The following is a 25,496-nucleotide window of genomic DNA, read 5'->3' as shown; positions in this document are numbered from 1 at the left end:
CATAAATTAACCTTTTTATACGATACTCTAATGATAAATCTATAAGATAAAAGAAGCAATACTAATAATAAAATAAATTAAAAACTCACAATTTGTCCTTGAATGTTGTCAAAAATTAGATGAATAGCTTAAAAAACTGACGTGCTATTTATTTGTGTACTAAAAGTCAACTAAACGGTGACACAACGAGGCATATGCACCCCTCCCGCGTCCTTTTGTAATACGTTAAAACAAAACAGGGTCTAAATTGTCAAGAAGCATGTAAACTAGAGTAACTCCCATTACCCTGTGGCTCTGATTCCCCCGTGCTCCCCTAATTCCAGCCTAAGGCTGGTTGGATTACTACACAATAAAAATTGTATATGCCGAAGGCTGGTTCATCACTGCTTGTTCCTTACACTGAGGCTGCCATATGATAAGGGCACACAGACCTCGTGGTGATGATAATGGTGGTGGTGGTGGTGCGGGCGCATGTCCGCGGCACGTGGTAGATGTTCGAGCAGCAGCTGCAGTAGCGGCGCTAGGACTGCCACTTCACCGCCCGCACACAGCCGGTACAGCGCGCTGCCCGCCTCACGACGTACCTGCACCCCACAACCCAACCCAAGATTTTGTAGTCCTGAATACTTAAGCTTAGGATACAATAATTTTACTCTTTACGGAGTTTGTCTTCTTTACAATTTTTTTATTTTTTAAAAGGAGACTATGAAACTTCATAATATTAACTATTTGAAAAAAATTACAAAAAAAGAAAAGAAAAAAAAAATCTACTTTAATACAGAGTACTGAATATACATCCGGATATAATATAATAAATATCCAGATCAAACCGCGTAAAATAGTCCCCCCCGTTATTTAAAATGCCAGTAGAGACATAGGAGAGGGCGCAGTACCGCCGGGTCGGCGTCGTCCAGCAGCAGACGCGGCGCGGCGCGACGCAGCGACCAGGCCAGTGCCACCGCGTCTCCGCCGCCCCGCGCCCACCACACGCACACCCGCATCGCGTGCTGCACCACCTGCGACGATACAGTACAAACACGCTGCAAGCATTCACTTTTTAAAATTAAACAATAGAACAGGAGTTCCTAAACTTAAGATAACGGAACGTCCACCAAATACCTTTTATTTTATGGAACCTCATAAAATAAAACGTATTTGATGTGTAACAAGTGACGAGCGTCTTCGTTAGATAGCTATTGCATACTAGTGAAGGAAGACCAGAATACTCCAATGTTGCCACACTTCAATATGAAGACTCTTAAATCAGAACTAATCATTATGGTGCCGAAATTATCTGACTGATAATTCCGGCACTTTAAAAGATTTTTAATATTTTCAAATGACTAAAAAAAATGCTCCAATAGCAAACAAATGTCAAAATTAATAAATACCTAAATGTTAGAGAAGTTACCTGTGCCCGACCCCAAAATCCAGTCTTGTATGTAGTGGGTTCCTTAAGAGCTGCCGCTTCACAAAGTATTGATATTAACCGCTCCGTCGTCTCCTCTACGTTCATCAGAGACAACAATGCCTATAAAATAAAAATTTTAATTATTATATGTATAAAAAACCCATATCATGACTTTCATTTCTGCTAATCACTGACATCGCTCAACTGAATTTAATGAAATTTTGTAAATGGATGTTTGCTCTAAATTAAAAGATATTTTTCAAACAAATAAGAATAAATCAACATGTGATGATAACTTACACTTGAACTGTCTTCACACTTGAATTTTATTCATTAAATGTCTTAAGTGATTTTATTCCCAAGTAAGAAGAAAATTTGTACATATCAATAAAATTATTTTTTTTTAACAGGTTTACTAACCGGATGCAATTTGGGTGTTTGTGCAGGATCCGAGGACGGTAGAGTGCCAATGCGACAGAGTAATTGTAGTAGTAATGCAAGGCAGTCCTGCCTCCATTCGCTGTCATCGCTTCTTTGTAATACACCTGCAACAGTGTGCCTTATAATAAATAAAGATAATAATACCCTTGGACATGTTACACAGCGACATCTAGTCCCCTAAACTAAAATGAACGTATTATTTACATGTAATTGATAATAAAATTTTGCTCGATTGTGGATCACGAGAATATTGATCACACTTCATTCTCGTCATTGACAGATAACTAAACAGAAACATGGTTATGTTAATCCCTTTTATAATTTCAAAAAGTGAATACACATTCATTGAATGTTTTTTAAATTATTAGGGAAATAAAAAAAATATTATTATGGGTGAAATTATTCAAGGCATATTTCATAATATTTTTAAATATACATTAACACATTTCAACAATTGTAGCAAGATGACGATATAACTTTTTTAACAAATAATAGAACTGTTTAAAAATTCAAAGACAAGGTTTTAAAAATGTATTATGTGACTGTAGTTTTTTTTCAATCACTGACTATCATACTCACCAGACATCATTATGTCATAAAGTAATCTCAATCCGCCCTTCTTTATAAATAACTCATTCCAATTCTCAACTGACATTTTATCTTCCTCATTCTTTTCAGCACTGCCAGAAGCTTCCTTGACATTTGAACTATTATTATTTGAACTCAATTTGTCTATAATGTGTAAAGAATACATAAGCTTTTGTGGACTGGTTGGATCTAATAGTTCCGGTAGTTTGCTCTCAGCTGGGTTCTGGAACGCTTCCAGGAGGGTAGGGTTTAATGGTACAGCCTGTAAAATATCCCATACTCGTCGCGATAGAAGCTGAGCTTTCGTATGGGCTACTGGTTCCTGTAAAAATATTGGCCACATATCGAACAGTTCTCATAAACTTAGTTTTCTAACAATTTGAAACATTTTATTGATTAAAATAAGTTTAACAAAGTTATTTATTAAAAAAAAATCAATATCGTTTTTGTTATTATTGAATATTTAAGAATTGTATAGTATTTATTAAAGTAATAATTATATATAAGAGATATATATTACTATAAGACCTGTTTATAATCTCGTGAAGACATTACAACTGAGAAAATAAACTTTTAATCTTTAAGAATTCTATAATTTATAAAGTCTACAATGCACACACAAATTACATTGTTATAAAATCAATATAATTGACATTATACTGAACCTATTTACTTATAAAATATGATTATTACCAAATAAGTATTAAAATGAGAATGTTGGAATGAAATGTTTAAGAAAGAGATATGGACTGACCCCATTGGCACCGGGCTCCTTCATGCGGCCGAGTGCCTGCATCAGCGTGAACAAATGGTGGAAGTAAGTGGGGTCGAGCAGCAGCAGCGTGGGCAGCCGCGCCCGCGCCGGCGCCGGCTGCGCCGACGGCCACTCCGCCCACGCGCCGCGCCCGCCCACGCCCACCGACACGAACACCAGCTGCCGGCACATGGCGGAATGTGGAAATCTGGTCTTAAGTACTCGTTACTCGACTAATATGCAAAGTAACGAGAAAAAAAGAAAAATGTGCTCTCACTTTCCTCTCTAATATAAATTCCATGATTAACCTTTGTCAATAATTCATCAAAAGTGACAATCTCTCTCGAACAATACAGAGATTTCCCTCCCTGTAATTTCTACATTTGGATTTTTATATTTACCATTCACCATTCAACATGGCATGATAATTATCGACATTTACATCATACACTGAACTATTTCATTGCAGCATATTCTGATTATTCAAGCAAGTGTTTTGTAACACATATTATCAAAACATAAAGATAGATGTTTCATATACATAACAAAAAGTGAAAAAATTTCAAATTATTTACCTGGTTGTCTTTAAACCCCATATCATATAAGGTCCGCTCGTCATAGTCAATTGTGAGCTCCTGGCCTTGCGTTATCATACGGAGTGGCCCGTCAGTGGACAACGCCGTAACACCGTCTTCGCCTTGTATCTGTTTCTCCCACCAGACGTGTACGTGAGCGCGCAGGTGTGCAACCAAGTCGGTCTGGTGGAGCGTGAGCGTGGCGCGGGGCCCGGCGCCGGCGGGCTGCAGCGTGAGCCGCACCGTGCCCCCGCCCGCCGCGCCGCCGCCGCCACCCCCGCCGCCACCACCGCCGCCGCCTGCTGCCGTCGTGCCCTCCCACGCCCCTGACTCCGCTAGTGCCCACCGCCGTAAGTGGTACGCATATCTGCATCACATACACAAACAATAAAGATCTTCAAGGTGTTCAAAATACAATAATTTACAAAATTATATTACCTGTCAATTACATTATATTACTGTCCCATTCATGTTTTAACCGTGAAGCAGTTGTGTTTGCATGGCTGTGTTTCGGTTTGAACGGCGTGAATTTACTGAGTACAGAGAAGTAACACCTGAGTCCTCAGGAATGGCAACGCATGGGGGGTATCATGGGCGAAACAGTATACTATGTTATGTCCATGGTACTGCTCATGTCTACAAGCGACGGTTACCACTTTCCATCAAGTGGGCCGCAAGCTTGTTTGACATTCTAAGTTGTATAAAAAAAAAACTAAGATAGTCATCACACTAACCGCAACCTTGATTCCAATAGACCCTTGATAGATTTATTATACTATGAAAAAAATTAGAGCAATGCAGCCTAGATTGAAACAATCATCTTAAATTTACCTTCTTTTAAATGTGTCTAAATGTGTTTTCAACAACAAAAGTGCTCTTTGTATGCATTGCAAAGCCGCCTCTTCTGTCATGTGCTCGTAAATATTTTGTTTATCAGATGTCTTCTCTGCTTCTTTCATCTCCTGCTTCTCTGGAGTAATCGAACTCTCGTCATCCTGTTCTTTCGATATGAGCCTCTCGGCAGCGGAAGAGAGATGGAACATACACTTAGAGACAAAATCATCTTCTTGCTGTAACTGCTGTCCCATGTAATAGCTATTTAGGTACTGGATTGCCCCCATGGATACATCTGGAATTATATAAATCAATAGAACAATTCTATTTTATAATGGCAAAAGCCATTTGTGTAAGGCGGGAAGTAGTGCTAGTGAGTAAAACGGTATTTTAATTTGAAATATGATATTCATATTTTAATAATATTTATATCGATTATTTCACTTACCAGTACTGTTAGCCCTAAGAGCGATCTTCCACAGATGGTCCATAGCGAGTGCGTGTGGGTGCGGTGAGTTGCGGGGGTCACGTGAGTCGTGAGAGTCGCGCCCGTCGCCCGCGCCTAGCGCCATGCGGGCCAGGTTGCACAGCTGCTGGTACAGGCTCAAACCCATTATGCTTATCGTCTGCAACAAATGGAAACGGTAAACTGCTTGCCGACTGCTCAATTCGATAGCTATACAATGTAACACGTCATAATACAATATCTGACATATGCCGATATGAGATTACTCTCATTTAGGCCTCCTTCATTAAGCAATGCACAGTTCATCCTCAATATATCAATTGGCGATATTTATTTAAATAGAATGAGTAGCAAGCTCATTGCCCAATCTTAATAAAACACAGTCAAAGATTTCAATCGAATGTTGCTGTTAGAATCACTCGATTTGTCCAAATTTCATTAAGCGTATTTAAAAGCAATGCGACAACATAACATAAGAACACGGGCTACAGCCATCTTCTGTTTTTTTTTTTTTTATCTGAAATAAGATTACTTGTGTCGCACAATACTCACTTCAGGATCTAAAGTAGGCATCTTCTCAACATACAAGAACCGTAACGCGTCCAATCCGAGAGCGTGCTGCTCTGGTGACTTGGTGTGCGAGAGTAGCCACGAGTAAAGACAGTCCGCGCACTCGCCACTGCCTCGCACCACTAGGCATTGCCACAATTCTTCTACTTGTTCAACTGTTAATCTGTACGATATATAAACATACATATTAGCAAACTCTATATAAAAACAAATTTCAAATACAAATTATTTGGACTTACAACTTACAAAGACGGGACATTTGTAATATCAGACCCCATAATGATTAGTCTCTGAACAATATTCAATACTACCTATTTATATTCAATACAATATTTAATCTGTTATGTACACCAAATGAAATTAAGAAAATCTGTTACAATTATTTAAGAATTTTTTTTTTATCTAGTGAAACGAGCTGCATAGCTTTAGCTTATCGATATATTTTTCTCTAACAAAACCAGTTATTTTAATCTTTATAAAATTAAGATACAACTTCTTTAATAATAACACTAATTATAAATAACCGACCACACCGAGGCTGTGTACCCAAGATACTGGAGGCATTACTTCTTTAGATTGCTAATTTTATCTTTTGCGCAAAGTAATTGCCAGCTTTCGGGTCACCAGTAACCTCGAGGAGACGCGCTGCGATCGTCCGATAAAAATTCTTTACATAGGCATCCATTTTCTCTTGTATTTTAAAAGATGTAAAATAGTAGTAATGATATAGTGGCAACAGCGACTGACCTGAAGTGCTGCGGTGAGCCGACGGGCGAGAAGATGGCGGTGAGGAAGTGCAGGCGCACGGTGAGCTCGGTGATGTGCGCGTAGTGCGCGTGCTCGGCGCCGCGGCCGCCGCCCGCCGCGCCGCTCGCCGCGCCGCTCGCCGCGCCGCCCGCCGCGCCGCCCGCCTGCGCCGTGTAGTGCCGCAGGTCCTCCAGGAACAGCCGCATCATGCCGCGCTCGCGCTCCGCCCACATCACCACCTGCCGTGCCAGACACCCACATCTTGTATCAATGTCTTACATTCGCATATTTAGGACACACACTTTTAATTTAAAAGTAGATTTCATAGACGCGAGGACTCTATCTTCGTCTATTAAAAGAAGAACTTACTAGTTCTTCTATTAATAATATAAATTAAATTAATAATAAATAATAGTCAAATCAAAATTACATATTTGTAGTTTTGATTTGATGCCAAAGTATAGCAATATCTGACTTATCAGAATAATTTTCAATATTTAAGTATCTAAGTAATTTGAAAAGTGCTCTGGTAGCTAAATTATTATTTAAAAATATACCAGAGCTTATTTTTAATAAACATTTAAATCTTAAACAGAAAAGAAATTAAATAAGTAATGCAAATATTACCTAACTAGACTGTCTATCCAGAATAAAAGCAGTTGACATGTTAATCGGTACCTGATGCATATCCATGCCGCGAAGTTGTTGAAAGGAAGAGAATAGCTTTGGCAGGAGGCGAAGCGACACTGCTACAGATCTGAAAAAATACAATAAAGACTTGATCAATATAGCAAAACCAATAATTTCATACAATTTAACATTTTATATTTATTTATAATTGACCAAGTATTTATTTATTTACACTGTATTGCACCATTCATAAAAATAATAAATACCGAAAATTTTAATGAGAAACAATTCAAAAGGCCGTCTTATTGCTAATAATTAATTTTTATAAAGGTAAAGATAAATATTGTATGGAAGAACCTCTTAATCATGAAAGAATCATTTACAAAAAAAAAAAAAAAAGAATTTACCAAATAGGTTTTTATATTATGGAGTTATGAGGTAACAAATATAAAAAATACAAGTTACTCCTTTTTTTATAATACAAAAACATTAAATAATATTACATGATATTACCTGTGATTAGCGAGGTTATCCAGGCACCCTTCAATAAATTTTATCCGTATAAATTTATCAGTACTGAAGCACAGTAAGGCGCACAACGCTTTCTCTGCCTCTAGCGCTAAACCTTCTCCTAGTTGTTCCTGCAAAAAAACACTCATTTATAACTTTTCAATGAAATTGTTCAACGACTTATTCCTATCATAAAATAATAACTGGGAAAGCACAAAACATTGGACTAAGAGAAACAAAAACTAAAACAAACCCTCATACCTATGGCCAGTATTGTAATAGTAAGTTCCATATCATCTAGTCACGAGGAGATCTGTGCTCGGTGGTAAAATAGGTAACGATTTGTTATGGTTTTACCAACATAGCCAAGGAATGGTCCGGAAACATGTTAAGAGTGTTCATAACAAAGTTCACCAAAGCATGGCAATATTGTAATTATTCATGTATTTTCACAAACAATTGAACAATTGTAAATATTTCTGATTTTAAAAGAAACTGTAATTACAATATCAAACATTTTCTAAGGTTCTTATTAAGAATTAGGATTTTGATTGTACAAAATCACTTGTTAATTTTATAAAAAAAAAAATACAGTACATACAAAATTTCTGGAGTGCAAAATGGTATATGCAACTTATTTTATAATAATCAACTTATTTTGCTATTAGAGCACTTTTCAAATAATCAATCTGAAACACTGAAACTTGTTCAATTATTTTAGTGGGTGTCATAAGAATCGACTAAGGGAGGGCGAGAGATGGGTAGCCAGCATGCCTCTTAACATCTTTAAAGCCTAACTGCAGTTGCCAATCCTGTTTAATTACTTTTGGAAACTGGCAGAAAACTTAGAGGTATCCCTACTTTGATATCAACGTTCTTATACAAGTGTGCGTAGTAGCGGTGCTCATACAACTCACAATGGCGCCGTCCTGCAGCAGGTCCCACAGCAGCGTGTGTCCGGGCCGGCACACGTCGTCGGCGCAGCAGGCGGCCGGCGCCGCGGGCGACGGTGGCCGCGCGCCGCTCACGCCGCCCGCGCCGCCGCCCACGCCCGCCGCCGACTGGTACTCCGTTAGGCACTGCGCCTGCATATTCACAATGCAACTTACATATTAAGCCTTGCAGAACCACAGTTACTGACACAATGAGAGGAACGTTTGTTAGCAGCGAGAACTAGCTTATATGCAACATGTAATAATAACTAATTAAAATATTAATAAAGCCTGTTGTGTAATTGTCACCTGTGCAGCCAATCTCGCCAGTTCCTCTTCGCACGCGGAATCATCTTCATCGAGATCTCCAAGATGGGGGTGCGAGTGTGGAGAGATAGCGGACGAAGCGCTGCCTTCCTCCTCCTCGCCGTCGCCGCCACGCCGCTTGTAGCTCTCCAATAGCCGCAGCTCCATTAACCTCCTAAATTGTAATGTTCCAATAAACATCTTAAACAAAATGCAGTAGATGCTTTTGCATATAACATTTTTAGTGTATTAAGGATACTCAAGTTATTTAGCAATAGTACATTACTGCAGCGGCCGGCAAGAGAGGCATTGATGGACGAACGTGTGAATGTGGGCCGAGGGGAACCCGAGGCACACATACGTGAGTCCATCAATGCCTAGTTGCGGCCAAGGCTTGTATAGTACTTTTCTCAAATAATGCGCGGAAATTATTCAAATTCACGTTATGTTTCATTAAAATTGTGCATTTTAGCATTGAATAGATGACCCAAAGCGTTGTAGGCTTCACTTTTTTGGCGAGTTCGCCGAAATAAGCCAGAAAAACATTTTCGGATAAGGATTTAGATTTTCTTTCATTCTTCCATTGAACAAAATTTTCATAAATTTTCAAATATTTTTCTTTAGATTTTGGCGGCAACAAGTTTTCTACTACGGCTCTTGCTGCCTCTTGAATTTCAGGTGGCGTTAAAATAATTTCATTACACTCATTGTCTTCACTTGAACTCATTTTGTCAAATACAAAAGTATTTAAAACCAATGACGAAGTTAACGAACAACTAATAACAATAGTTTTTTACGCGCCAAAATATTTTTTTTTTTTTTCACTAAACAGCTTTCTATGTGCAAGCCAGTTCGAAATTTAAATTAAACCTTTGATAAGTTACCTCTTTGTTCGCCATGTTGCGTAGTAGAAGATCGTTTCATTTTTAAATTACACGACAAATATGATTTTACATAGTAATTTATTTGGCCGCTAAACACGACAGATATGGATTTTCATACAACTATTGCCGGCCGCTGCTCAACTAGTACCGCAAGTTCGATTTATCTCGAAGAAGGTTGTCAAAATAATGCTCAAATTTCCAAGCATGTTTGAGAAAAATACATTTATTGTACCTATTTGCAAAGGGAGATTACATACTAAGTCTCCAGAAAGGATACAAGATTTAATATAAGTACAATGGCGGACTTATCCCATAAAGGGATCTCTTACAGTCAACCTATTTATTATATTGTTTACATGTTAGAAATTTAAAACACATGCAACACTAATATAAAATAAAGTTGTTGTTAGTGTTGCAAGAGTTTATAAAAAGTATCACTGCATAACACAATGAAATTTCACGACTTTGTTGATATGTGGTATATTAGAAACAAGTACCGCCTAAATTATTAAGGTGCGATTGAAAATAAAATATATAAATATCTTTACAATCTTTCTCAGTTATATTAATATGACAAAAACATACAAACCTAGCATCTACGTTATCACATAGCAGTTGGCAGTGCGCAGTGTCGCTACCCGATGACTCTTCTTCCACTTCAGACACAGATTCCGCCAGGTCGACGGACTTCAGTTGCGTCGCTACTAAAATTTATAATTTAATCACCTAAGTACCTTATATTTTTGTACATTTCCTTATTCTTCCATCACCACATTAACAATAAGTGTTGTTTAATAAAAAAAAATTAAAAAAAAAATAGTTATTTAGATGTGATTTTATTTGCGTGACCCGGTTATATGTCCTTTTATATTTCAAGTAACAGTTCTTTGGTCTACACTTAGTATATAAAAGATAATTAAAAGATAATTTGTTTAACTGCTAAGACGCCAAGAAATAAAAAATGAATAAAAGTACCCATTTTCGCCTTTATAATATTTGTAAGTATAAGAAACTAATCAACTAATCAATGTACAACGAAAACTTGCTGGGTTTAGAAACATGAAATTTTGGTTTTACTTTAACAACTTCAAGTAAGAATCCACATCAATTTTGCGCGGACTAAATAGCGGAAACGTTAGTAATTTTCATATATTCGTAGTATAGAATGTTAGATGTAAGCAAATATATGGACCATGCACTCACGGAAATGCCTCGTTTTGTTGGGCTTGTGACGTTTCTTGTAAAGTTTCTTCTTACGTGGCCGCAACAGCTCCTCCGCACCGCTGCTGGCGCTGCCGCTGCTACCTGCACGCTTGTTGCGTCTATCACATAGACATTAGTTTTGTTATTAGTTATTTTAAACAAAGACGTACAACAAGCGAGCTCAGCTCTGTAAGAATTCAATTCTAGTAAACCAAGAGAGGAAAGGAGCATTAATTACCAACGATTTACAACTTTACGTTACTACATGTTCCTAGTGATTTTTGTTATGATTTACTTAATAAAGTTTGATAAAATGATTTTTTGAACTGAGTGCACCTCCACAGCAATAAGAGAACAATCTTCTACTCGTATCGTACTTTTTCCCCCATTTAAATTACTTCTGCTAATAAGTTTATGTTACTCATGTTAACATCGAGGTTAAAAAAAAAATACATTACATGAATCATAGTAAGACTCAATTTGTATAAACCTCTATTTTATTATAAATAATCGAAAAATTGCATTGACATATATATTAACGACTAGTACTGTCTAATCAGCGTGTTCACCTCATATACGTAGTATAACATACTACGTACTGACAGACTGGCAATGCAATCACAAATACGAGACAACAAAATGATTATACTAGGTGCGTGTTTTGTAAATGTGTACACACAACACATTTGAATTTGTATGGAATAACAATAATTCACGTATTTGTTATAATTTTAATTTCGATTCAAGGACGGTCAGAACTTTAGGATTAAATTATATATTTTCTTCTACCAAAATATTTCTGATTGTTCTAGAATATTGCTTTTAAAGGTACATTTAGTGTAATTACATGAATAATGTGTAATTTAGTGATTTATTTTCCTGATTTATGTTATATTCAGGTACAGCAAACTTAATTGTAGTAAACTACATTCACTTCATTCATTTAGAATTAATTCCACTTCGAAACTAAAAAAAATATTCGAAATTATTTTGTTCATATTTCTGCCAAATCAGCTTCAAAAATTTATTGTACAATGTTCTATTGTCTATCTCAGTCTAACATATAGACTATTACATTTTCTCTCTTTTACATTGCCAATCTATATACTCCAAAACCTAAGGTTCACCTTCACTACAAAAAAAAAACGCCGGAAGCGGTCTTTATGTGAACCTTAGCGGCACACAGCAGCAGAAGCACAAATACAATTACAATTCGCAATCTCGCTCAAGTAAGTAAAATAAACATACAATTTATTTATATATGGATGGATTATAATGATGCATTTCCAAATTTTTGTTATTAGTTTTATGAAGAAACTAATTTGAATGATTTTGGTAAGAATTGTATAAAAATAAATAATATAGTGTATAGGTATTCGAAGTATCATAAAATTGAATGAAAATTTGTACCACAGATAATATTCATACATGTGAATCTGTTCGTAAACATTTAAAAAAATAAATACAGACAGTTTAATGTATAAATAAATTGTAGAGTATATAATGATGAAACAGTTGCATACACCTTATATAATTGTAATATATACATTGCAATATTTATTAAACATCACTTACTTTTGACAGGATTTGAGTGCAGGACACTCTTTTTTAGAGAGCTCTTCTCCTTCACGAAGCCACTCTTGTTCAGCTAAAACAAATCAACAAAGTCATATAACATTTAAATTTGTTATAAATATAACAATCACAACAATTATTGCAGAATAATAATAATAACATACCTGTAAGTTCTCGTTGATGTTTACTTTGTTTACGTGGTGTAGGACCAGCTTCTTCTCCAGATGTACTGAGCTCTTCACACTAAAAAAATAAACTTTAGTCAGTTAATAATTTTCTATGACTGTATGTGTTCTAAAATCCATTTTTTTATAAGTTTTTTGTCATTGAGAAATTAGTCCAAAAGAAAACAAATAAACAATAGCTTTAACAATAAAATAATAACTAAAATAAATTTGTTACACACTTTTATACACATATTTTATACATTACTATTGTCCAAAACCAAATTTTATAAAAATATACGAACAGGGTCATCATCGGAGTTGGTCTGGTCCATGCTGACGCTGGCCTCCGAGGAGGAGTTATGATGCGGCTTGCATGCGGCTTGCGACTGCCGCAGCGGCGGCTCGTCCGGCAGCGGCGGCGGCGTGCTCAGGGCCGCGCCGCTCGCGCCGCCCGCGCCGCCGCCCGCCCCGCCGCCGCGCGACCACATCGCGCGCATCAACGCTGACGCCAGGTACAAGCTCTGCAATAATCACATTCCACAGTATAATGTAGTGTATCACAATTTCAAAACTATCAAATTCATATGTGTCAAAAATAGACTTTGATATAGCTAGAAAATAGAAAAATGTATACATTTATAAATCTTAAAATATTAAATTGAAAGATTCCATCATCATACAAGTTAATTAAATGCTAGGTATTAGAACTCAACTCGAAATTCTTTCGACAGAATTCATATTATATATTTCTAGTACCACAATATAATTAAATTTTACATTACGAAACTTTACTTGCCCACTGTATATAAATTTTGGTAACAAGTGTAATCACATTAGCATAATATCATAGCATAAATTAATAAACAATTCTTATGATAAAATTAATCTCCAGTTTAATAAAGATATTAACCTGTTCAGTGTGTTCTTTGGGTGGGAGTGCACATAGTAAACTATAAAGATGTGCACAAGGTTTTGGGGCCAAAGCTCTAATGAAGCCTGGCAGTAGATCATACACTTGACGACCACAGTGTTTCAATTGTGCTGCCGCCCACACTAGCTCCACATGCTCAGGAGTCACCCGTCCCTCAACAGCCAAAAATTTTAGGATCATATGAGACTGTTTTATCACCTGCAAGAAAATAAGTCTACATTAAAAAAAAGACACATTACACAAATTTGTACTTAAGTCTTGTAGGTCATTAAAAAAAAATTATATCCCAGGATGTAAATAAATTTGTAAATTTTCACTGGAACTCATTTTCCTGCATTTTATTCCTTTGAAAGCACATAGTTTTAACCATATTCCATCATCTTGAATCTTGTAGATAAAACAGAAGGAATTAATTTTATTTACCTCTACATGTAGATTAGGCCCAAAAAGATGTTCAATGATGTTGTTATTCGTCAACCAAGTTGCCAATTGTTGACCCGCCAACTCTGCTTCGGCTGCTGGTTCTCCAGCACAGAGCTCATTGTGAGCTGCTATATGAGCATTAATCTGTGCCACTCCAGCTAGCCTCATAGTCAGTGTACTGCTGTTGAAATATTTGAATGCCAGAGCAAGCCCATCAACATCAAAAGCTAGTGGGGCATCCAGAGGTTCTTTTGCTGCACCCCACATAAAATCTATAAGGACAAAGTGAATACATTACATTTTTATTATCTATATTATTCACCTATTGAAATTCAAAGTAAAAAAAAAAGTTTTGCTAATTGGAAGGGCAAACAAGCTGATCTACCTGATGGAAAGTGATGTTTACAGCCCATAGACACAGTACCAAGATCATTACAGAAAACACTGTGACAATTCATATATTATCACTGCTGAAGATTATGTATCCATACCCTGTAACTTTACTGCCATATCTCAACTTTCAAACTGAAACAGTCTTGTGATTGTGAAAGGCCATCTGCGGCCAACAGCAAAAAACAGATAAATAAAAAACACTGTCTACTCATTTTTCAGTTTGTCTAATGGTTGACTGTAGAAAACACCATATGGTATTAATATGCTAAATATACATAGAATTTCGCTCTGCATTAAAGTTTAATGAATAACATAAATTATATCATATTCTTAAAGTTGTTATTAACTATCAGAATATCTAATAGATTAAAAAAAGTTCTCACCTGCCATTGATTTAACTGCAGGTACCCTAAGATCTTTGTCCTCTAGGCTACACATATATTTCAGAATTTTACCCCTTAATGGCATAAACAATTGTGCAACAGCTCTAAAATTAAGCCAAAGCTTCAAATTCCCAACAGCTGCCACTATAGCATGAGCCATAGACAATGGTAAAGAGCTTGGTGTGGCTTGTTCAAAAACAGAAGTCATAGCACACACACCTCCAAGCTTGCAAAATAAACTAACATTGCGTAATAGGTATGCTGGGATCTCCGTATCATGAAGATCACAATATGAACTTAAGTTTGATATCTCTTGAGCAGAAAGATCATCTAAACGGCTCAATGCGGAATGTTTACAAGCTAAATAAAGGGGAAAATTGAGTAGAAATATCTTGGAGACAATGTGCATAAGTTTCTCTTTTTGCTGTAAGGGCCACACCTCTGTATCATCATTTGATGTTGATAGTTTCTCTTTAATTTTATCATCTTTAAGCTTATTTTTTGATTCAGGTTCAGTTTTATCTGGCTTTTCCAATTCTGGAAGGGTCTCTTTGTCAGTTTTTTCATCATCATTTAGTGGTCTTGTAGCATTAGGAGATTTAGTTTCATTAGAATCATCAGATGTAGATTTAGCTGCTTCTATTAATTCATCTTTGAGCTGTTTCAATTGACACACTGATAAGCAAAGTATGCTTTGAACTACTAAATAAAATCTCTCAAAATTCTTCACGTCTCTATAGCAGCACATACATTGTCTAAAAAATAAACAAGGTTATTATATATTAAGTACAATTACATTGTCAGATAATAATACTATTAAAATATTTATATATCTGACAATCTTTACGTTTTTGAGATATTATCACAGATCTGCTTATAATCATGTAAATAAACTGCAAATTTTATACTATTAATAATTTCATTTATTTCAGTGATGTGAAAGCATGTTAATAAATTTAGGGTTTAGTTCAAACCACTTTTAATATTGTATATAGATATTTTTTATTGCTCTATTAATCAAATTGAAATTAATTACAGTATACCATACTGGAAACAAAGAATTGTAGGTAATATGCATACTAGAAACTATTATTAATAAGTATATATTTATTCCAATCGAATTTGTTAAATTTATATAAATTTTAATTATGTTACCTTTGTGGCCATGAGAGTATGTAATTCAACACAGTCTCTAGTTCAGATTGACTTATTGTTGGGTATTGGGAAACATCGTCGGTTAGCCTAGCCTCACCTAAAAAATACCCGAAATTAAATTACAAATAGTGCACCAATATTAAATTAAATAATTTGTTGGTAATATGTGACAAAAAATAATCATAAATAAAATAAGTTAACTGAAAAGAAGGCACGCAGCAAGCAAATGGTACCCAAAATTTCGAAACAATGTAACTTACAATTCACCAAAAGCTGTGAAAACTCCGAACAAACATCACACATTCTTATGATTTTATCTCAGTATTGAGCGAAATATTATTGCAATATTATCGCAACTACAATTTCGTATGAAATATTGATCATTATTGATATTTTTGGTATCAGAAAACGAACACTGCCCTAAAATGTCAGTCACAGAATTCGTTCCTCCATTGTTGACGATTGTTGTCAAAATACGTTTAGTTTCATGAAATCATTAACACATCGCAAATTGAGAAATTTTAATGAATTATACAATTAAAAATAAATTATATATTGTATTGATCACTAAATATAACTTTACGATACTTTACAAAATATACTATTACAAAACATTTACCTAATCAAATATTAAATTTTTGAACAAATAAACAATTAGGAATAATCAAACGAAATTTTCATCAAAAGTCTTCTAAAACCACTCTATTCTTAGTCCTTGGTCGTAGTCTAAAATCAATAACATTCTGGTACAGAATAAAGGAAATGTATCTTTTATTTATTGTATCCGTAAAAGATCTAAGTTCAAACTTTAAACTTTATAAAATCTTTTCGTCAAAGTAAAAGACAAACTAAATGGTTCTGTAATGTCTTTTAGTAATACAAATCTTTCAGTCCCATCTTCATTACTCAAAGAAAAAATCTAAATGTCAATGTCAAAGTAACATTGTAAAGTTGACATTGACATTTCGAAATATGACAGTTTTTAAGATTTTTTTGTAGCAATGGGTTGATTTATATCTGTTCAATTTTTTAATTAGAATTTAAAAGACATGGTCCAGTTAATGTATATTGTTGCCAGTTTACATGTTTTGTTATGTCCATTTACAAAAGTGGAAGAAAGTTTTAATATACAAGCTTTTCACGATATATTGTATCATAGACATAACCTATCACAGGTGGATATGAATAGTCTAATTTTGGATTCATAGATTTCTTAGTATAGGGTTTATGACAATCTATTTTTTCCAGTATGATCATAATGAGTTTCCCGGAGTGGTGCCGCGTACTTTCGTTGGACCTGTCGTAATTTCAGTGTTATCTGCACCTATTGCTGGTATTTTACATATCACTGGGTTAAACAAATTTTGGGTGCAATATGCAGGTTAGTACACCATTTTTAAGTTTATTATATATTTCTGTTTGTTAACGTTACCTTACACTAAAATAACAAAATTGTACTCATTAACTGAATTTTAAAACTGGTCTTTCTCTGCAATTTTGTCCATATTTCTAGGATATATTATGCAGGATAAAAAGTGGCTTATGTTCTACTCCATACCAAATAGTATATGTATGCCAAAATTCCTGATGATTGATTATGTCAATAAACCACCAAGGAATAACAAACAAATCTGCTCACTTTTCACATTTGTTTTTTTTATTTAACTCTATCCTATTTATTTTTTACAGTCCGTCTCACACTGGCTCTGACAGTTATAGCAACATGGAGTCGATTCCGAAATGCTCTACAGAAGCAGTTTGGAAACACATATACATGGTGGTTTACTGTAATCACTGTAACTCAGTACCACTTTATGTTTTATATGAGCCGTCCATTACCTAATATAATGGTATTGCCCCTTGGTAAGATCATATTATTCATCCTATAAAAAGTTTATTGGTTATAAATTAAAATTCTGGACTCTTATCTATTAAGCAGTAACACCTAAAATACATAGAAATAATCTGTTGAAAATGGGCATGGTGAAAAAAATACAATTATTATTATTAATTCAGCCATTAACTGTCCACTGCTGGACATAAGCCTTGCACATAAGAGGAGTTTTGAGTTCAATGACAAAATTGTAAAGTAATACATTAATCTTTATTTTTTCAGTACTATTGGCATTTGAAGGATGGCTATTAGGTAAACAAAAACAGTTTCTAATATCAGCTGGTGCCTCAATTATCTTGTTTCGATCGGAATTGGCTATGTTATTTGGTTTATTTCTCATCATCGACTTGTACTTTAAAAAGATTGATATAAAGATGTAAGTAATTTTTTTATAATCTCATATATATTACTAGGACAGAGTAAAATAACATAAAAATAAGTACATATGATCATAATTTTAATTCCTTAAGGGATAATCAGAGATATTTGTTGACCATTACATTTGTAAATATAAATCTTGGCTCAACAGATTTGAATACAACTTGGCAGTCTTGGATTTTTAGACACAACTACAAATTTTTTGTTAGGTGGTAGATTCAGCCTTAACAGTCTAAAACATAATTTTTATATGTCTAAATCCTCAAAATATAGTTAGACAACTGAACATTTTTAATACTATATTCCACTGGGATGGCCTGGCCCCTTATAATAAGTTCATATGTACTCTCAGATATATTCTCCAAGCTGTATTCAAGTCCTGGGGTTGACAGCAGGCAATTCTGAAAAGGGCATGGTCCATCAGGCCTTCCCCCTAAATTAAATATTTTTTATTTAATATTTAACTTGAAAATCATTTTAAAATAATATTCTTAATAAAAATATTTTTACCCTGTTATTTACAGGTTATTCAAGATAGTTATTCTAGCTGGTATAGGATTGGTAGCACTGACAGTGACAGTGGACTCCATATTTTGGGGACGTCTTTTATGGCCAGAGGCAGAAGTGTTCTGGTACAATACTGTCATGAACAAGAGTTCTGATTGGGGTGTATCCTTTTCAACCTTAAGAAATCATGGTATGTAAATATATAAGTAAACAATTAAAAAAAAAGGCAACAAATAAGTCTGAATAAATGTAGAAATTTTATTTTATCTGACCTGTGTTTTTAAATGTAAGGCTGACAAATGAACATGCGGTTTATTTGATGGAAAGTGATTACTGCAGTATATTGACACTAACAACACCAGGGTGGGTAACACCAACGTGTTATCGGTCTTTTAAAAATAGTATAAATGATTTTCTTGAGTCCTATGTCGATTTTTTTAATAACACAAGGGCAAACAGGCATGCGGTACCTGATGATAAGTGACAACTGTCGTCATTTGTTGAAATATAAGAGATAAATATAGAAGATGATTTTCTACTAATTATATTATATATATATATATATATATATATACGTAAATTCTATTTTAAATCTTAAATGCATCTGATGCTTCTGTATTGACACAACTAATCTGTATGCTTATAAATGTTTATTATGTTTTAAATTAATACCTAAATGTAAGAGTGGAATAAATCCGAATTAAGGTAAGAAAAGAATCAATATATCTTTTTAAAGGACTGACTATTTTTTGGCCTCTCCTATAGTGTTGTTAATGGTCCATACCCATAAAAGTTAACTAAGTGTCAAGACAAACACGAAAATATAAAAAGTTTTAAAATATATATGTGTATGTAACTGGAATATAATATATTAGGAACTTCATAAAATTCTCATTAGACATATGTATCTATAAATATTGTTAAAAAATGAACATAAGTTTTAAAATATTAATATCATTAAAAGGATTTTTATTTATTCCATTATTAAATAAATTATAAAATACAAACCTTAACAGACTTGTATACAGACATCTCCGTTTCTTTGGTACTTCTACTCAGCTCTGCCTCGCGGTCTGGGACCGAGCCTTGTTTTGATTCCCGTCGGTTTATACTTGGAAAGACGTTTAGTGCCCTTAATAGCTCCAGCGTTTGTCTACATATTATTGTATTCATTCTTGCCACATAAGGAGCTTAGATTCATAATATATGTTTTTCCTTTACTTAATATGGCATCCGCTGCAGCTTGTTCATATGTGTAAGTATTAAACAATGTTATAAATTACATTTCATCATAATTATGTCTATGCTATGTATTTATTTATTTTAATAATTCTTGTAATAAGACCTACAGGAAGTCAATATGAGTAAAATGGTTTAGTAGTAATTAGTTTTATTTATGATTTTTATTATGTACCAATCTTCTTTAGTATATCACAAGAAAATTTGAATTTAACTTAAAACTTATTAAGCTTAATCAATAATGCTGTTATACATACATATATCTCAGGGTTCTATATTTTCCCTATTGTTACCATACCGTAGATAGATAGATACTCTTTATTGTTTCCTCCAGAAGATTATAATAGTAAACTTATTCAGATGATTGAATAAATTTAAAGTGATATTGGATTAGTTTCATGTGATGAGTTTTTGATTATGCAAAAGTTGCAAATACACTATTACGTATTATTAGTAGTTACGGCCTTGATGTCTTTGATATTAATCACATTTCCACTTTTCTAGCTACGTGAGACGAACGAAGGCGCCCATTTATGAGTTACTCTTTTGGGGATCGATGGTCATCATAGTTGGCAATGTGCTAATGACGCTCGCACTTACTTTGGTTGCTATGTCTAATTATCCTGGTGGCGTGGCGATAACCAGGTATTTATTCTATCTACTTCGTTTAAATATAGAAATCACATCAAATTTATATTTCCAAAGAGCAGCATCATCAGAATCATGAATGCTACTATCAGAAGCAGATATGTCAGTCAATTTATATGAATATTAATCGTGTTACCATGGTCCCACTCGTCTTGATGTTACAAAAGCTATTTATTTAATAGCAAACCCCATATTGCAGTAAATACTTGCGAAAATAAAATTGAATATTAACCTCCTTATTCACAAAAAGTAAAATGTCCTACTTATTTTAAATATTATAATGTTTTGTCACTCTTCTCAAATTGAGAATTTAATGCAAAAGGAAATAACAAAACAATAGCTAAAATATGTATTATGAGATGTTTGACAATTTTATGTATAAGGGAGTATGTCGGATCCATTAAATCTAATTACAGAGTCACACATAATACAAATACTAACTACCAATATATAATAAGTCAGTTATGCTCTATTTTAATATTTTATTATCTATTGATAAACAAAAAGTTTAGATAACATAAGTTTTATTTTTAACAAACAAATAAATTATATTACAATAAATTTTCAACTAAAACTTTTTGGCCTATTTTTCATCAGTCTTTCCCTTTTTGTTGTAGATTTCACAAAATTATGAAAAATGAACCGTTTGTTCATTTACATATCAGCAACTTAGCTGCTCAAACTGGTGTTACACGATTCACTCAGCTTAATGATAACTGGATTTACAGCAAAAACGAATCATTGCAACCTTATGAGTTGCAGGGTTACACTCATCTTCTTGTGGAAGCCAAAAGTAAATATTCGTCGAACCTTAAGGCTTTCGCGCATACACATGTCATATTAGATAGCATTGAAACATTTTCTCAGGTAGCTATGAATTACAAATTAATTCCTCCTGTGAAAATTAAAACAAAACCAGCGTTGTTTATACTTGAGAGAAAAGACTTCCGTGAGTATCCTCAAGGGCACAAAATTGAGAAAATCGAATATATTTCAGATAAAGAAAAAGACAGTGAATCAAATCAAATCTCAGAAGAAGAAATAGATAATTTTGAAAAATTAGACATAGAAAACGAAGTGTATGAGAAAGATAATTCTTTAGATATTCAAGATGTATCAGGGAAAGATGATAATGAAAAAAGTAATAAAGACCCAATAACGGAAACAATAGTCGAACAGAATATTGCTATTGTTCAAGAAAACTCGATTTTAGAGGAAGAAGATATTGAAGGTGAAATTGAGGCAAAAGTTCCCAAAGCGAAAAAAGCATTAGATGAATTAAGAACATTGAGGCAAGAGAGAAAAAAGAAAGCTATTGCGAAAATTAAATCTGAAACACGCAAAGAAGTTGTAGCGTCAGCTAAAGAAAAACTGAGAGATATAATGAAACGACATAAACATATAGCTAATGAACTATCTGGAAGTATTGTATCCGACAAAGAGGATGTTGTAGAAGAAGACGGTAGAGGTGATATTCCTGAATCAAATATCGAAATGGAAGTAGAAAACCCGCCAACAATAGTGGAAGGCACTGAAAATAATGAGACAGAAGTACAAAATCAAGACATATTTGAAGATATCATTCACTCAGGTGATACAGCCCAAACAAATGCAAACATTGACACTATTGTTGAAGAAGTCATAGTTAGATTAATAGATAGAAAAATTTATGATGATAAAACAAAACCTGAGGACATAAAAGCCGAAGATAGGCTGATCATTCAAAAAATTGTAGAAGAAGTCCTTTCAGAAAGAATGAATTACTCTAATATAGATAATAAATAATTTTATATGTGACAACATATATTTAGATAATACATCATCCATGTGCCAATTTGTTGTTGTTGCTAGTATAATTGTGCCTTTGAACCTAAATTTTAAACATATTTATAATGTATAAATTTAATGCAGTGTGCATTGAATTTTTACATTAATAAAATTCATTACACAGTCATAATAGTTATATGTTAGTAAATTAATTTTGTGATAAATTGGAACCTGCAATTCAAAGTGGATTAATTGTTGCATTTTTTCACATTATGCACTTATTTGATGGTTGTTATTAAGTATATTTTTAAGCCAACTTTAATATCTTTAAGGGAATTTGTTGTGGCATTTTAGAGGACGACTATTCTTTCTATGCGAACACAATACTTTACTGAGGAAATTTATGAACTCAAGGTTCACCTAAAATGTGTCTTGATGTATAATATATAAAGTTCATATTTTATCACCTCAATCACACGGAAAAGTAAGTCGAAATTTTGCCACTGGCTAGTGGCAGATTACATACTACCGAACTTTTACTTAAAATTTTACGATTTAAGAATAATTTTTGTAATTTTTTATACTTATTGTATCAATGTACGTGCTGCTTTGCGGACATTTGAGTATGTTTTTTCTTAGTGATTAATTCTATTTATCTAGTTCCTTTATACTACACCAATGAATAAAACATATCTTTTTAAATTTTGTCGCAAACTATTATGTTTAGTAGAATTGAATCGTTTTTTAACAATTTATTATAAATTGAGTTCTACCACTCTGTTAAAAAAATGAGCAAATGTAATGGTATACACAATAAGCTCACGGTTGTGAACATATTTTGTTCTCGTTATTAAACTACTAACAACAAATGGTAATATGTAATTTCCCTTACCTTATTACCACACGAAACAGCAATGCATGTGTTGTATTTCAATTTGATGGGTAAAGTAGCTGAAAGGTAGCAAGATTTAGATCTTAGTCCAGATGTGATAAATGCGATAAAACAAATGAATACAGTTTAAAATCTTACATTTATGTTTTCGATTTACAAATGTGTGATTATTATACCATCTCATTAATTAAATAATTATAATTTCACTGTAATACAGTGATAGTAAATTAAAATTTTAATTTTTCGTCGTCAGAGATGGGATGCGTCAAAATCTTACCTAGCGGCGTCATGTAGGCTAAGGTCCTAGCTTTAGAGACTAGTGCTTCAGAATCGACCACAATATAATCTGTGTGTGACGAATTCAATGTCGTGATCAGCCATTCTCACTTTTGCCCTTCAGCTACATAGTCACTACTGCTACGGTCGCAGTAATCTAGGTAACATATATTAAACGACAATAAACCGCAGCATTTGAAATTAAGTATTTATTTAAAAAGTAATGTGTTTTCATTATAAAATCCCGTAAAAGTATCTAGCTGCCCAATTTTCTAAATAAAATACTACTATTAGTCTAAAATACTGAACTAGACTCCAGTCCGCTTAGAAACAACTAAGTATAATTGGTCTAAAAGTTATCTCTTTTTTTTTGGTTAGTCATACGTTTTACCACACTAAAAAAAAAAAAATAAAAGCAAATATACAGGGTTAAAATCTCATAGGACCTAAGAAACTGGTATGTATGTATATTTATTTTCATTTGTATGTTAAATTTCCTAAATTATCTATATCATATTTTAGAAAAAAATACAGGAGACGTTATGTCTATGCACTTACTAAAAGCATTTCTATTGTACCTACCTAATTTTATTATTACTGGTTTGACACATATCTTTGTATGTATCAAGATTTTTCTAGTCATAAGTTTTAAAATGTTATATACGTGGCGCGTAATTGCAATAATAATTTTACTAAAATAATTGTGTATTTTTATTTTCGGTTTGAAAAACTAACGACATTTTACATATAACAACTTGACAGGCTCCACGATTGTAGTTCTTATTTAGAGCTCTCTTGGTATCGTCTCTTGACGGAGAGTCGATATTAGAGATACTAAGGTGGTCAGTCATTTTCTCATTTTCCTCGAAATCATATTTTATGGTTTAATTGCTAAATGGAAGGTTGTAGGTACTGGGGGAGAATAAATTAATTACTAATAATGAGATAGACAATCTGAGGAGGAAGTCAAGTGTGGTGTGCGTTTGTATGTATGTAAGAGACGAGTTATAAAAGTAAATTTGAGATACGAAAGAAATATATATGATTTTCGGTATTTGATTATCTGTCTACCTTGGAAGAGACGTAGCGTGAAGATAGATAACATATTAGTAATAGATTAATAGAGAAAATCTAATGCTTCGAGTTATTTATTACTAGTTATTATTATCGTGTGCTTAGATACTGCAAGTACGTTATATAGTCTATGATCTTGAGCCAATTGAATGTATTGCTAAAATAAATTAATCGCTTCCCTGCAATACAGATAAATAACAAACACATTTATTTTCCACAGATTTTTATTTCATTGCCAATTATAAAATTACTTAAATGTAAGTGCACACATAAATTTATCAGTCTAGTAAGGCATACATAATGTAAGGTACTACAAACAGGTACAGCTGCAATTAAAACACAAAAGTATAATTTATTCATTATTGACAACACCGCCAGATATATCGTTTAGTATCGACAAATTGTTGTTCTTCATACTGCGTTATTAAATTATTTAATAATACTAAATACCATGCTGAAGTATGAAATTTACATATATCTACAAATTAATAGTTTATTAAACTATTTAGTAATTGACGCAACATTATTTAACTATTATTATTAAATGGGTTGGGGGGGAGAGGACAGTAACGGTAGGTTCATGCTCGCCCCAGAAACCGAGCGAAGCTTCATCTTACGCAGACGTCTGATCATGGCATATACGTCTTTTTTAAGGGGCCAGCTCCCTCGTCCCTTTGAAAGTTAAATACGCCAATGATCTGTGTTCCAATTGACTTGATAAATTTATAATTTGACTATATATATATATATATATATATATATATATATATAATACAGTAATTTTGTTAAATTGTCACTATGGTGGTGTCGTCGATATTGAACGGTGTGATATTAACAACGACCTATATTAATACTAAATTTTTATAATATGAACGCGCTATACTACGACTACAATCCCTCTAGTACTATCTACCCCTTTAGGTAAACGAAGACACCTATCGCC

At 33.8% G+C, this 25,496-nt stretch overlaps 2 protein-coding genes across 3 annotated transcripts in view; one reads left to right on the top strand and one right to left on the bottom strand.

The window, feature by feature from the left end:
- Positions 1-16,318, bottom strand: part of LOC113519813 (ubiquitin carboxyl-terminal hydrolase puf) — a 46,524-nt gene extending 30,206 nt beyond the window's left edge. Inside the window, exons 1-25 of one of the 2 annotated variants that reach the window (XM_052900371.1) lie at positions 16,139-16,318; positions 15,879-15,975; positions 14,724-15,478; positions 13,948-14,219; positions 13,504-13,722; positions 12,896-13,114; positions 12,591-12,669; positions 12,427-12,499; positions 10,852-10,970; positions 10,238-10,352; positions 8,768-8,939; positions 8,444-8,611; positions 7,530-7,657; positions 7,065-7,143; positions 6,387-6,625; positions 5,622-5,802; positions 5,052-5,229; positions 4,601-4,898; positions 3,770-4,136; positions 3,195-3,374; positions 2,432-2,762; positions 1,832-1,956; positions 1,412-1,531; positions 894-1,016; positions 432-584 (exon numbers count right to left, since the gene is read on the bottom strand). In XM_052900371.1, the coding sequence (XP_052756331.1) occupies positions 432-584; positions 894-1,016; positions 1,412-1,531; positions 1,832-1,956; positions 2,432-2,762; positions 3,195-3,374; positions 3,770-4,136; positions 4,601-4,898; positions 5,052-5,229; positions 5,622-5,802; positions 6,387-6,625; positions 7,065-7,143; positions 7,530-7,657; positions 8,444-8,611; positions 8,768-8,939; positions 10,238-10,352; positions 10,852-10,970; positions 12,427-12,499; positions 12,591-12,669; positions 12,896-13,114; positions 13,504-13,722; positions 13,948-14,219; positions 14,724-15,478; positions 15,879-15,975; positions 16,139-16,181 (4,833 nt within the window). In that variant the 5' untranslated portion in view covers positions 16,182-16,318. The remainder of the gene's footprint in view (positions 1-431; positions 585-893; positions 1,017-1,411; positions 1,532-1,831; positions 1,957-2,431; positions 2,763-3,194; positions 3,375-3,769; positions 4,137-4,600; positions 4,899-5,051; positions 5,230-5,621; positions 5,803-6,386; positions 6,626-7,064; positions 7,144-7,529; positions 7,658-8,443; positions 8,612-8,767; positions 8,940-10,237; positions 10,353-10,851; positions 10,971-12,426; positions 12,500-12,590; positions 12,670-12,895; positions 13,115-13,503; positions 13,723-13,947; positions 14,220-14,723; positions 15,479-15,878; positions 15,976-16,138) is intronic. The other variant, XM_052900372.1, reaches the window with a different exon arrangement.
- A 535-nt stretch (positions 16,319-16,853) lies between these two features.
- On the top strand, positions 16,854-23,894 carry LOC113519697 (dol-P-Man:Man(7)GlcNAc(2)-PP-Dol alpha-1,6-mannosyltransferase). The gene is made up of 8 exons (XM_026904868.2): positions 16,854-17,053; positions 17,127-17,259; positions 17,568-17,741; positions 17,995-18,148; positions 18,675-18,819; positions 19,686-19,912; positions 20,401-20,541; positions 21,162-23,894. The coding sequence occupies exons 1-8, from the start codon at positions 16,928-16,930 to the stop codon at positions 22,327-22,329; spliced, it is 2,268 nt and encodes a 755-aa protein (XP_026760669.1). The 5' UTR covers positions 16,854-16,927; the 3' UTR covers positions 22,330-23,894.
- The last annotated feature ends 1,602 nt before the right edge of the window (positions 23,895-25,496 follow it).

Source organism: Galleria mellonella, unplaced genomic scaffold (genome assembly GCF_026898425.1).
Source record: "Galleria mellonella isolate WM207_F2 unplaced genomic scaffold, CSIRO_AGI_GalMel_v1 utg65, whole genome shotgun sequence".
NCBI classification, from domain to species: Eukaryota; Metazoa; Arthropoda; class Insecta; order Lepidoptera; family Pyralidae; genus Galleria; species Galleria mellonella.
The sequence above is the reverse complement of the archived record's forward strand: the minus strand, read 5'-3'. Positions and strand labels throughout refer to the sequence as shown.

What these genes read in the sequence shown, in the direction of transcription:
- LOC113519697 (XM_026904868.2), top strand. Translation starts at nt 16,928, where the DNA reads ATGGTCCAGTTAATGTATATTGTTGCCAGTTTACATGTTTTGTTATGT. An exon ending in AAAAAGATTGATATAAAGAT is followed by an intron (nt 18,149 to 18,674) that starts GTAAGTAATTTT and finishes TGTTATTTACAG; the next exon opens with GTTATTCAAGATAGTTATTC. An exon ending in ACAAGAGTTCTGATTGGGGT is followed by an intron (nt 18,820 to 19,685) that starts GTATCCTTTTCA and finishes ACTTGTATACAG; the next exon opens with ACATCTCCGTTTCTTTGGTA.